Source organism: Aulonocara stuartgranti, assembly GCF_965226115.1.
Source record: "Aulonocara stuartgranti genome assembly, chromosome: 19".
NCBI lineage: Eukaryota > Metazoa > Chordata > Actinopteri > Cichliformes > Cichlidae > Aulonocara > Aulonocara stuartgranti.
In genome coordinates, this window is record NC_138955.1 from 18,640,467 (window position 1) to 18,653,209 (window position 12,743).

The following is a 12,743-nucleotide window of genomic DNA, read 5'->3' on the forward strand; positions in this document are numbered from 1 at the left end:
TTCTTCCTGTCAAAAGTTTTTCCTTGAGGCGACTGTTGTTGTGATTTGGCCCTGTATAAATAAAATTGAATTGAATTTTACCCTCAGAGCTGTATTATTCCTTAATGGCATAGATTAGCAGCTATCATGACAGCATGCAGATTTATAGGCAACACATCCATTATGTGACCCCCCCGATTCTACCACATCCCAAAGGTGCTTTATTGTATTGAGACCTGATGCCTATGGAGGCCATTTGAGTGCAGTGTCTTCATTGCTATGTATAAGAAACCAAATTGAGATGATTAGAACTTGGCTGGTGCATTAAATTGCCATCAGAAAATACATAATGTTTGGTCATCAAGAGATGGATATGGTTAGGAGAATTACTCAGGTACACTGTCGCATTTAAATGAAGCTCAGTTGGTACTAAGAGATGCCAGATTTCTGATCAAATCATTCATCTACTGTCCATTTTTGTTGAGCCTGAGTGAGATGTACTCTCAGTTCCTGTGTCTGTTCCCATATGACAGAAGTGGCATCCAGTGTGGTCTTCTGCTGCGGTAGCCAATCAGCTTTAAGGTACAACGTCTGAGTTGTAACAAGCATGTGTTTGAGTTAGTCCTCCCTCTCCAACAGCTCAAAGTAGAGCTCCTTCTGTGTGACGAGCAGTGTTGGTCAAGTTACTTGAAAAAAGTAATCAGTAACTAATTACTGATTACTTCCCCCAAAAAGTAATCCCGTTACTTTACTGATTACTTATTTTCAAAAGTAATTAATTACTTAGTTACTTAGTTACTTTTTAAAAACACGATTTACAACCTGAAGAGGTGATAAAGCGATAGATCTTTCAGCCCAATTCTACATTTTCTACATAATCCATCATACAAAATGTAATCAAATGGAAAAATCTCTTTTTTAAACTTGTTTTATTAGTTTTAATCTTTTAACTTTATGCATCAAGCAAAACATTTAATTATATGCAACATTCTCTGACTTGAATAAATTAGTTTAACATTTAAACCTATTTTCTGCACATTCCAGCACATAAAATAAAATGTTTTTTGTGTTTACACTCACTCTTTCAAATAGATGCAAGTAAAACACAGCAGGAAATAAATAAAGTCAAAGACTCAGCGGTCCTGTTGCTTTTTCACCTGTAAAGCAGGAGTGGGGCAGGCGGAGGTTTACCCTGGTGCAGGTGTGCCGCGGTCAGTTGAAGAATCCGCGACTTTCTCTGTGAGTTTCCCATTACGTCGTAGCTACTCGGTGCTTGTTTGGAAGTTTAAGGGTTTTTTTCGCTGTAAAAAGAAGTTTTCTTCCCACGCACAACGGACACTAATGTTTTTGTCACTTTTTATGGAATCAAACTTAAAGTAAGGTCAGTACTTCCACGCTTTAAACGCTGCACGCTCATACTCTCTCCCACAATCGATATGTGATCCATTGTTGATCTGCAGACAGCTGTTGTCACTAACGGCGCACTCGCTTACGTCACTGTCGTGAGACATTCTCGCAAAAAATCACGGTTTTAGTAACGGGAAAGTAATGGTAATCTAATTACCGTTTTTGCAATAGTAATCCCTTACTTTACTCGTTACTTGAAAAAAGTAATCAGATTACAGTAACGCGTTACAAGTAACGCGTTACTGCCCATCTTTGGTGACGAGTGGAGCAAAATGTTTTTCTTTTACTTTTCTTGATCCTGCTTTACTAAAATAACTAAATTAGGTTTTACGAGTAATGCACATATTTAACATTTTGTCGTGTGAAATGTTTAAGCCATGCCTCATGTTGCCTCAGGCAAAACTGAATGGCTCCCATTATCCTTCTCAGAGTGAGGAGTAAAGCTCAATTTAATTCTGGTATTGGATGGGTACTCCGTATCAGCAGTAATTCAGAGATTTAATTAGATTTAATTAAAAATTGATTCTCCAGTCACTGGTGAATGCAAAAGAAAAGGCACAATGAAAATTGCATTTCGCTTTAATCAGTGTAAGAAAAGCAATTGGCTTCAACTCCTCAAAAAACAGTTAAAAGATGACAACCACCTCCCTGGTTGGGGAGATCCAACAGTTTTCATGTTCGTCTAAAATAAAACTCCTGTAGCTGCCAACATTTCACACCAGTGGGAACCAAGAATTACAACCAGAAAAGCCTTTTAATAGTTTAACATTCAATGCAATGACAGCAAGAGCCAGAGGCGTCCTCGGCTTTCATTTTACAATGTCAGGTTTTCTAAAAGGACACAGTGGATGAACTACATCTCACGTGATGCTCCAGGAGGAGGAAGAGGACATTGCTGGATAAAGTCGGATCTGTCCACATGCCAACTGTCATCAAGAACCAAACCTCCTCAAATCCACATAGACACCCACACACTCCACAGGCAGCTCATAAGCACTCTCAGCGCTCCCATGCAAACTCCCACACATACTCTGAAGCACATTACCCACAGAGTAGCCACACACATGCAAACACACAACACCTGTGGTAGTTTCAAACAAATGGATTAAACCCACATTAAACCCACGCGCACACACACACACACACACAGTTCTACCAGCAGACCACTCAGCTGCCCCCTCCATCATGATCAGGACCTTCTGCAATCACTTGTGCATATTTATTTTTTAGTTTGAAATACTTTCTTTATGAACATGAGTATGCTGTGGTAAAAGAGAAGTACTCGGTACTTTCACTGAACATGCCAAGTTACAGCTCTTCTAGTTAACTTGATTTATTAGTGTGTAAAAATGCAAAAAAATAAATAAATAAATAAAAAATCTGGCAAGTCAGGAACGTCAATATATGAGCTGCATCGAAAACAAACCATGTCTGCTCACCGAGAAATGACTAGGAGCAGGATTTGTTATTAATATATGACAGTGAAAAATAATTACTAAGGTTAACCACGCATTGGAGGGTATAAGCATCCTGGATTTCTTTTAGGTAACCCAAAAAAGACAAAAACAGCCTGCACACTTCTTGGCTCCAAGTAATCGATCTTTAGGAGCTTCCTCAGGCAACACTGTGCACACCTCTCTCTTTTTTTTCTGCAACATCCTCTCACTTCCGATATTCTTCACCAAATCAATTGATGTCTTTGTTATATAAGGATAAAAAATGAGAGAAATATATCCAGTGAAAGCTCTTAGTAGATAGCATACGTATCACCCTGCTAAATCCTTAGCCTCTTCCAAGACACAAGTGTGAGGATTTCTATTACTATAAAGGTCATATCCAACCTTTAAATGTCACTTCCCTTTGTTGGCAAAAGCCATGATGTTCACAGAACCACCAAGAAGATGCAAATGGTATCAGGTGACATTTAAATGGGTGAAGTCTCATTTATCAGTTTGTTCAGAGTTTCATTTCAAACTCTGCTTTCATCATTTCTAATGTTTCCGGTTGCTTCCTTACTGATTGTGAAACCGTCTCCTGGACGTCAAGACTTGTGTGGAAAATGCGCTAAAAGACGCATGTAGAGGTTTCGCTCTAAAAGATGAATTCGTTAAACAACAAATTAAGTGCCTTAATTTATATTTTTGAAATATGATTTTCATTCAGTGATAATAACCTTTAATAAGAACAACAACAACCTTTCCAATGCAATTAAAGTGAAGCAGAACATGGAAACATTATTAAAAAAGAAAAGAAAAGAAGCTCTTCATATGCAAATAAGATATTAATGCAGAAGTAGTAATTTGTTGTTTTGATAACTACAGCACAATACTGGTTCAAGAACTTTGATTACAGAATACAAACTACAGTGTTTTTATTTTCTAATAATGAAAATTATAGAAAAATATGAGTAAAACTGGGCAGCTACAAACTCATCTTATTCCTTATCCGTTATTATTTGTTTCTAAAAAATACAGGGGAACCCTGACGTTCTCCTCCTAAATCTCTGAAAGCCTGAACCATCCAACACTAAATCTAAACTAATGTTCAAGAAGCTGTTTTTATGTCCCATCATATTCTGTCATAAACAAATACACACATACTTTCACTCAAACCTTCATGGCCTGCCTCCCATTTTTTATGTACGCATGATGTAGTCAGTGTAACGACATATATGTACTTTTATATTATCGTCTGACACTGCTCTGACGTTTCGTAGCTCCCTTCGGTGAGTTACATTTAAAGAAACCACTGACTGCAGATAAACAAAGAAAAGCTTGTGGTTACACCCACCAGATGCTGAACAATAAATCCCTGCGCTTGAATACCGTAGAGTTTTACAAGGACTTTTTGCCACTTCTTTACCAACATGGTAAATAAAATATTTCAGATTATTAAAATTGCTCGCCACATGAAGACTTCCCTGATTACATTAATAATCGCCCAATTTCATTACTGAAATTCTTTAGACAAACAGAACAGAGAACAGAAAACCAATTTGTAATAACTTTATAATAACATTAACTTTGGTGTTTCCTTACATGCAATTATGTAATTACAGTAACTTGTTATCCGGTATCATTGAAATCCCATCTAATAGTTGTTGCTTAACAAAACATTATTTTTTGGATTCTAATTAAGCATTATTTGCATTTATTCTAAACATTTCATTCCCCATACAATAAAATGCTTTAGTGCACTGAGACAGCAATAAAATGGAAATAAGATGGAGCCAGTCTGCTATCAATTTGGAATTGAATATTGTCAAGTTTGCAATTACATACAATCTGTTTGTGATATTACGGTGAATAACTGTGTTAGATCAATGAAAACAAAGTGTTAACTAGAGGTAAAGCTGAACTTCTGAGTGACCAGCTGACTGCTTAATATGAAATAGAAGTAAACCTATCGTGGCATCTTGGAGTACTGGAAGGGCGAATTGTTTTTTTCAATGCTTTAATTATTTAATTAAAAAAAATCTGTCATGCATATTTAAAAAAAAATTAATTCGTTAAATAAAAATGGAATTTAAATGCTTCTGTTATCAGAGCAACAAGCGGATGTTATAATTTATAGGTAATTATTCCATAATTGGGTATCTCATTTTAGCTTTTAGCTTTAACCTTTGCAAACACATCAAATGTTTAAAATGCTACAGCTCTGCAAGCATTATTTTTGTTCACTGCATTTGAAATAAAGCTGGCTGCAAATTGCTACCATCACAAATGAAAGCACGCAGCAAAAGTGACATCATGACTGCTGTGTGGCTGCCATGACAACAGTTTATCTAGTTCAGTGTCAAAACGATGCTAGCATACTGTAAAACCATAAATCATGACATTGGAGCATCTTAGAAACTTGGGCATACATAAAGGAAACGCTAACTATGACAAACACAAACATACCTGTTAAAAAAAAAAGAATTCTTTTATAGAAATAAAAAGGCGACTTCTTGTGTCACAAGCGTTTATACATCACAGATGCAACATCAGATAATTCTAACTGATCACCTTTTACAAGCTTTACAAACACCATGAACAAGCAGTGAGCACACAGAACGAAAGAGTACAGCAGACCAACAATAAACGCGACTTGAAACAGCCAGAAACAAACACACAGATGTTTTTCAGTGGTGATAAATGATCAGACAGGTGGAGGGGGAGGTGCAGTGCATGGGTCAAAGGTCAACCTCCCAGAGCTCTGATCTGCCCTACCTTTTCTGACGCAGATCAGCTCATGTACTCCACAGTTACGCTCGCCACCTGGAAAGACAATGCAGTTTCAATGAGCCACGCCGCGATGGAGGGAACACAAGACAAAAACATCACAGCCGCACATTTAAATATGTTGAGACGCATTCGGACACACTTCCACAGAAGGACAGGAATAACACGGATAGAAGACACAGACAGTGACTGGATGGTGACGGCTGGATGTGGACGATTAACACAGAAACATCCTTCTTGCATTTATTAAAGTTTTATTGCACAATTATGCACAATAGCTGGTTATGTGAGCTTCAGCTTAACTTCACTACCTTTTAAATTAAGCTACATTCAGTCAGACTGTCATTGAAAAGTACATTACTAAAAACAATGAAAGTTTGCCATCTAATCCAAAGTCCAAACAGTATGCGTATGTATATACAAAATATACACACAACATATATATACACATACACTTGTAGCAGGGTCATTTACACTGATACAAGAGCAGCCTTTAGAGTAATTACAACATGTACATGGATTCGCAGTATTTACATTATTATTATTTTTGTACGCAATGTGCATGGTTTGTGTTTCTTATGTGCATACCACAAGTGTGTGGTGTGCATACATGTGTGGAGCTTACAGCACATTGCCCAGAGTTGAATCATCTACTTTACCTGCACAGTCTCACTCTGAACAGGCAAAGCACAGGAAATAACACAAGAACTGAAAAGAAATGAGTAAATATGTAACAACTGTTCAAAACTAGGAGAAGGGTTAGCACGAATCCTTAAAGTGGACAAACTATTCCAGCCCAGCTCTATCTTTAATTAACACAATATTTATCGTTCATTTAATTTATAGGGTAGAAATTGTTTTTTTGCTTCCAGACTTTATGCTAAGCTAAGTGTGCTGCAGAGTACTTTTCACTGGTTCCCTGGTTCATCATTATAACCTACCAGCTTTCAGTGTCTAAACACATATGTCATCCTTTCATTGTTTACCATCCTTCATGATAAACATTCACTGTGTATCATCATTCAATAAAAAAATCTTCTGAAATGAAATGTGAATAATGAATTATAATAATTATCAAGCTTTTACTTGTGTACATTTTCAGCCTCTAACAATCAGTTATTTCCAACACGAGTTTTCCGAGATGTAACATGATTTTTTATTTTTTATTTTTGGGTATGATTGCACCTTTAGTGAAGAGTTTAAGAGAAAAAAATACCAGTTTAAATACCTGTGCTGAGGGGTCACAGTGGAAGGGACAGTGCTTAACATTTTGAAAACACCAATTGGAGAATAAACTTGGTTTGATTTCATGACTGCATTAGCATTTTTCTTACATTTCAGCCATAATATAAATTATTTATTCCTTTATTTATTTCAGTCGCTAAAAAAATCAATCATCATTACTCATCATTATGTCCTTACTTATACAAACTTTAACATACTAACTGAATATTAAAACAACATTAGAAATGTGCAGTGGTTTAAGATGTTCGCTTACAACAAAACTCTAAAGACTTTTCTTTTAGGGAGCATTAAACCTGTAAGGAATCACCTTCAAAGCCAAACCTGAGTATACATGCAGTCAGTCTGCAGCCCCTCTGACATTTAAAAAGCCCACAACATAAGATTGTAAGATATTTAACTGTGTATCTTTGTGCAAAACAAAGGCTCAACATTTTAAAACATCCTTAAATCCATCTGACTGCAGCTCGCTGGCTCAATAAACATGGATTGAAAATGGATCTGACTGCACAAAGCACCACTGATCCTTATCCATGAGAAAAAAAACTGGAAGCACAGGGTGTCTTTTAATCCCTCTGCATATCCTGGAATAAACCACACACTCGTGTATCACAGTTTGATTGTTGCATAAACAATACAGTATCTCATGCTGTTATTCAATCATAATAAAAATGGGAACAACCAAACAAATAGTTAAGGGAGTTTGATCTGAAAGTCTGGCATCAGACAACAGTTCAGCCGCTGACGTTCTCTGTGGGTCTGAGTTTTATCAACACTCTGTCAGCCCAGCGGGCCGGACTCGATGGATGGCAGCTCCACGTTGAGCTCAGCAGTGGGCACCCACCTAAGCTTCAGTATATCATGAGGTAGACACCCAGTCACTGTTTTTCAAACTCTTTACAGAGAGTTCACAGCAGCTTTCTGCCGCAGACGGCCTTTCAGACGGTGACTGTAATTCAGAACTATTACTCACACTTGTGAGGGCCTCCCGGTCTCTGAGCTCAACGGCTGCCTCTGGGATCTGCCTACAGGTTGAGCAGCTCTGGCTGAATTCAGACAGTGTAGTGGTTTGTACAGGGCTGAACAAAGGCAACAAAAGGCTGAAAGCACTGAAACAAAAGGCATCACAGCAGCGTAAAGCCAAAGAATCTAGACCTTTACTTCAGAGCATTACTTGTACCAAGCTAACAATGAAACGGTGGAAGGTCCAGGTCGGTTTGTCAGTGAAAAAAAAGAAAAAGATGTGAAACTATCAAAGCGTATCAAATTAAATCCAACAAATGAGAAAAAAGGCTACTTTAAAATGGGATGCCAAAATTATAAAATATAAAAGTGTACAAAAGTAAAAGTTCTTTGTTTTTTTAATGTTTTTTGTTTCTGAGAAAAATGAGATCCAAATAAGACGCCATTCGTTGTAAATCTCGATAGAACAGTGGCAGTATAATGTCCTCCTAAGTGGATATCAGGCCCTTGTAGAGCAAAATTTAGTATTTTGGTCTAGACAACCCAAAATGTGATGTCCACATATGTGGACGCCAGGTCCTCTCTAAACAGAGAGGTCAAGAGAGAGGCCAACATTGAATTACCTTAAACCTGCCTTCCCTTTGATGGCCAGCAGAGGGTCAGAGTCAAAGCTCGCCAGGTCAAAAACAAGTGTATTTATATATTACTACCATAGCTGGACTGGCCGGTGGGCCGATGGTGATTTTTCGTTTTTATGCGCCAATGATTTGTTTCATTTTTTATTTTTTTTATAACAGTATAAACAATGAGAGGTGGTGGATTGGTTGTTTGGTGGTGGCTATGGCGGAGCTGCCACAAGAGGCCAGGTGGATGAGGGAGAGGGGAGGCAGGAGGAGGAGAGACCCAAGGCAGCCGCCGGTCCGAATGTCAGGTGAACTGAACTTCATGTAAGAAGTTATGACCTGCAGTCTATCTGGGTCAGATATAAACCAAGTTTAGGTGGAGTTTATTTTCGTTTTGCTGACTTTTTACCGTCAGTTACAATAACTCGTACTGTGTACTGGCTAGCATGACGGAGTTTCTATACAGCTTGGTGGGTGCTATGATTTTACTGATAGTGAACTTTATTTTATTCATAAGGTTAGTTAGTAGAGTTGCCAACCGTGACCCGTCCCCTAAAAAACGGAATCGTCTCGTATTCAGAGAAAATATTACACGTTTCGTATCGAGGTGAAAAGGAATACAGTTTGTCCCGGACTTCAGCTACAATGAAAAAAGACACAAAGCTGGATTTATTCTGCGTCTTTATGAGCACAGCTGCCTCTTCTTCTCTCATTCAATCATGAAAGTGATCAGTGATCAGCTGATCGGCTTTTCTCTCTTGTTTGTTTATCGCCCACTTTGCGCCAGAAAGAGGAAACCAGCGGATGTCGCGGTAAACAACAGCAGCACGTTTAAGCTTGATCAGCTGTTGTTAGAATTTATTTAATATTAATTTCTAGTATCAGCTGATGTTTGCTGGAGCCACAGCTGTAAAAGCTGCTGATCATTATGTCGGTTTGGATATGTGGTGAGAGGGAAACATGAAGATGAAACCAGGAGATGTCCTTACTGAATCATCAGAGCTGTGATGGAGAAACAGGTTTACCTTTTAGGTGACATGAATGAGTTGAAGGGAAGTTATGAACTGTGTCACCGCTTATTTTGATTGCCATTGTTTTGCACATAAATCTATTTTCAAATTCAATTTTTTTGGTCTCCATTTATTTATCCATGCTATTTGTATTTTATCTATTTGTTCATTGTACAGAGAAATGCTTTTTCTGTGCACACATGACAATAAACGCTTTGACTATTGAATGGTAAGTAAATTCAGATAGCATCGAGATAACCTGGCTATGTTGAAATCGATTCACAGTAAAGACCTCAGGCTTCCTAACATGGCCACATCCAGCTCTCACACTGTTACAGCTAACACGCAGCATCATTAGCACCACCATCAGTTTTCCGTGAACATGAAAGCAACTCATCGCTGCTCAAACAGCCTCAGGAAGTGCTATCAATCCATTAACCCAATGCCACAGAAAACCTGATAAAACCTGAAGACCTGAGCCGGTGTGTGACAGATAGTTACTGCATGTAAACACAGCTTCTTAAGAAAGTTAAGAAAGCGCCTGAAATCTTTCTTGCCAAACAAGCAGCCGAGGACGGATCTGCTGTTCGATTTGGCAGCTGTGTGTGGGAGGATGCTCCTTTTTCATTCCTCCTTCACTCATCTCACACACAAACACACAAACACAATAAACACACACAGACTTCATGTTTGTCAAAAATAACATTTTCCCCGTTGCCAGTCCGCAGTGCTAGTTGCTCGTATCGCGCTACCAGCCAAATATTCAGCTGATAAAAACTTGAAACAGCCATTTCAGTTGGCATTGTTGCATTCCAATGCTCATGTCACAAAACTGACTAGTCTCTCCATGACAAAGCAAAACCTTTACCAACCAACTACAAAGCAGATTACAGGAATCCACTGGTGTTTCAGTGTTTCTGTGATACATTAAAAGTGACTTTAAAGCTTCGATAAAGCTCCGCATCAATGTGTGTGAATTTGGGTTGTAGTCCAACAGCACTTATTCAGTACAAGCAAAAAAACCAGAGCAGCATATTAACAGGCTACCAGTCCGTTTATTATCTCCCTTTTCCTGTCGCAACTCATGACAAGCACAGTCGACAATATAAACGATGGATGATGTAGCTACAGAGTTTTTGAAGAAAATTCCTCCCCAGTTCTTCACATACAATCAGACGTATGTGAAGATAAGAGACTCCAGATAAGCTTCAGTGTGTAAACTTCACTTTTAATATTACAATTCAGAAATGAGAAGAAAAAATCAGATTTATGCAGTAACTTTACTGGTGTGCTGATGATGTAAAAGGACAGACAGGCTTTTGTCATTACATAGAAGCTCGCATGATCACATGATTTCCAAACAAGTTGCCCGCTGTCATTAAAACACGGCATGAAGATTGAGGTTCTTGTTTATCCCCCTTCTTTCACCAGGGAGCATGTCTTGCTACTGCAAACTAAATCAAGGTGAAGTCTGTGGCTTCCCAGTCTTTCCTCATTCAGACGTCTGGGGCCAGACTGGGAGCATTTATAGAGTTTGTCCCAGATTTTTTAAGGAATCTCCTCGACCTGCCTCCTGTAATCAGGCTGCCGAGGCGTACGTGTCTGGCCAGGAGAGATGGATGAACTCAGGCTGCAGCACAGAAAGTTCAGCTAAAACAAAAACGGACAGATAATTTTTCTTGTTTGAGGTCGGTGCAGAAAAGGAAGTGTTATGAAAAGAAAACTCAGGGAGACAAACTTGTTGTGTTTCTCTTGTTAACAATCAAAGTTATATTTGGTATGCCTGATACAAAAATGTTTGAATTAAACAAGTAGCAAGAAGGTTATTTTCTTTTTATTCACCAGAAATCCCCTGACTTTTTAATGTGTATGTGAAAAAATGCTGAATGACTCTTTCGGTTCGTTTATTAATAAATTATATTAAACAAATAGCCAAAAATAGGCGAGTACAACTGAGTGTACATAGGGAACTGAGCCACGTGCAGGAAAATCACTAAATGTCTTTCTTGAAGCTCCAGGAGGGAAAGTCGTACCACATCAGGCTGTTCATGAAACATGTGCTGCGATGAGTTCAGGTTGATACAGTATAATAAAGATTAGCCTACTTTACCAACAGCTCAGCTCTAAGATGGCAAAGCAGCACCAGTTTCCTTCATACCTACATCTCCACAGCATGGTCTGCTGAACTGGATTTCCTTCCCGGTGTGAAATCACAGCTTTTTAATACAGTAGCATCCCAGCGGATGGAAACATTTCTTTAAACATACTAAAGTTGATTCTTTATTTTTAGACCTGATTTGCCTAATTTAGCGTCACTCATAAGATGTTAATAGCTTGAACATGAAATTAAGATGACAGACAATTATCTCCAAATCAGCCCACAGCTGTTATATTTAAACCTCAATCTGTCTCTGGATGTTGCTGCTGGAACAAAGTCTGTCGATGTCACAATGAGCTATGAATTAACATTTGCTCTACTTGCTTATAATCGGTTTTATTTTTTTGCCAGCCTCCCTCGTTGGTCCTATGCCAAGTGGACAGCCAATCAGTCGCTAAACTGCACAAAATCCTCCCAGTAACAAATCCCTCAGTCTGCCTCAAATGGATAACAAGCGCTGAAATGACAGGAAAATCAAATATACAGCAAAAGCATTGTTGATTCATCTTTGTTGTGCCAGCGGGTAAAACACATGGACCACATGAGCGCGTCCAAGGCAAACATACACTCTGGAAAAAACCTGCTTGCTCATTAAAAGCTTCCCATCCTGCGAGAGATAAACAGTTAAAGACAAGAGTCTGAAACCACGCAGAAGAGTGAGGTCTGTGTCCACATTTCATCTTCATCTTACAATATAAACAAGTCAAAGTTTTTCTGTGGAAGCCTTCAGTGTCTTTCCTTTTAGTCCAGGATTAATCAAGTCTTGGAAGCTGATAATGACACCTGACAGTGTTCTTAATCAAACCAGTGAGTTTAATTTAGTTAATCTGTTAAACAGATTTAACAGAAAGTCCTTTCAGGTTCCTGTCAGCCTGTCTCAGTCCAGATAGACTATTTCTGTTAGCTCATTAACAATTTTAACTTTTGTTTACGTACCATAAATGACAAAATCAGTCACCATCAAAGTTCAAATATATAATGCTGAATACTCCAACAGTGAAGATGACAATTTAACATTAATACAACGTCTTTGCTCGGTCAATTGAGCTGGCAGTTTAGGTGATGTTTTCTTTTTCCCACCTCTGAAAATAGGTAGATAAACATATTCTCTGGCCACTTCAGTCAGTACACCATTCAA

The 12,743-nt window shown here is 38.3% G+C and overlaps 1 protein-coding gene across 2 annotated transcripts in view; it reads right to left on the bottom strand.

Annotated features, from left to right (window-relative positions):
• The window catches only part of syt14a (synaptotagmin XIVa), a gene marked incomplete at its 3' end in the record, with an annotated part of 53,527 nt that overhangs the window by 34,473 nt on the left and 6,311 nt on the right, over positions 1 to 12,743 (bottom strand). For both annotated transcript variants that reach the window (XM_082516158.1, XM_082516157.1), the window contains exon 2: positions 5,598 to 5,645. In XM_082516158.1, the coding sequence (XP_082372284.1) occupies positions 5,598 to 5,645 (48 nt within the window). The remainder of the gene's footprint in view (positions 1 to 5,597; positions 5,646 to 12,743) is intronic.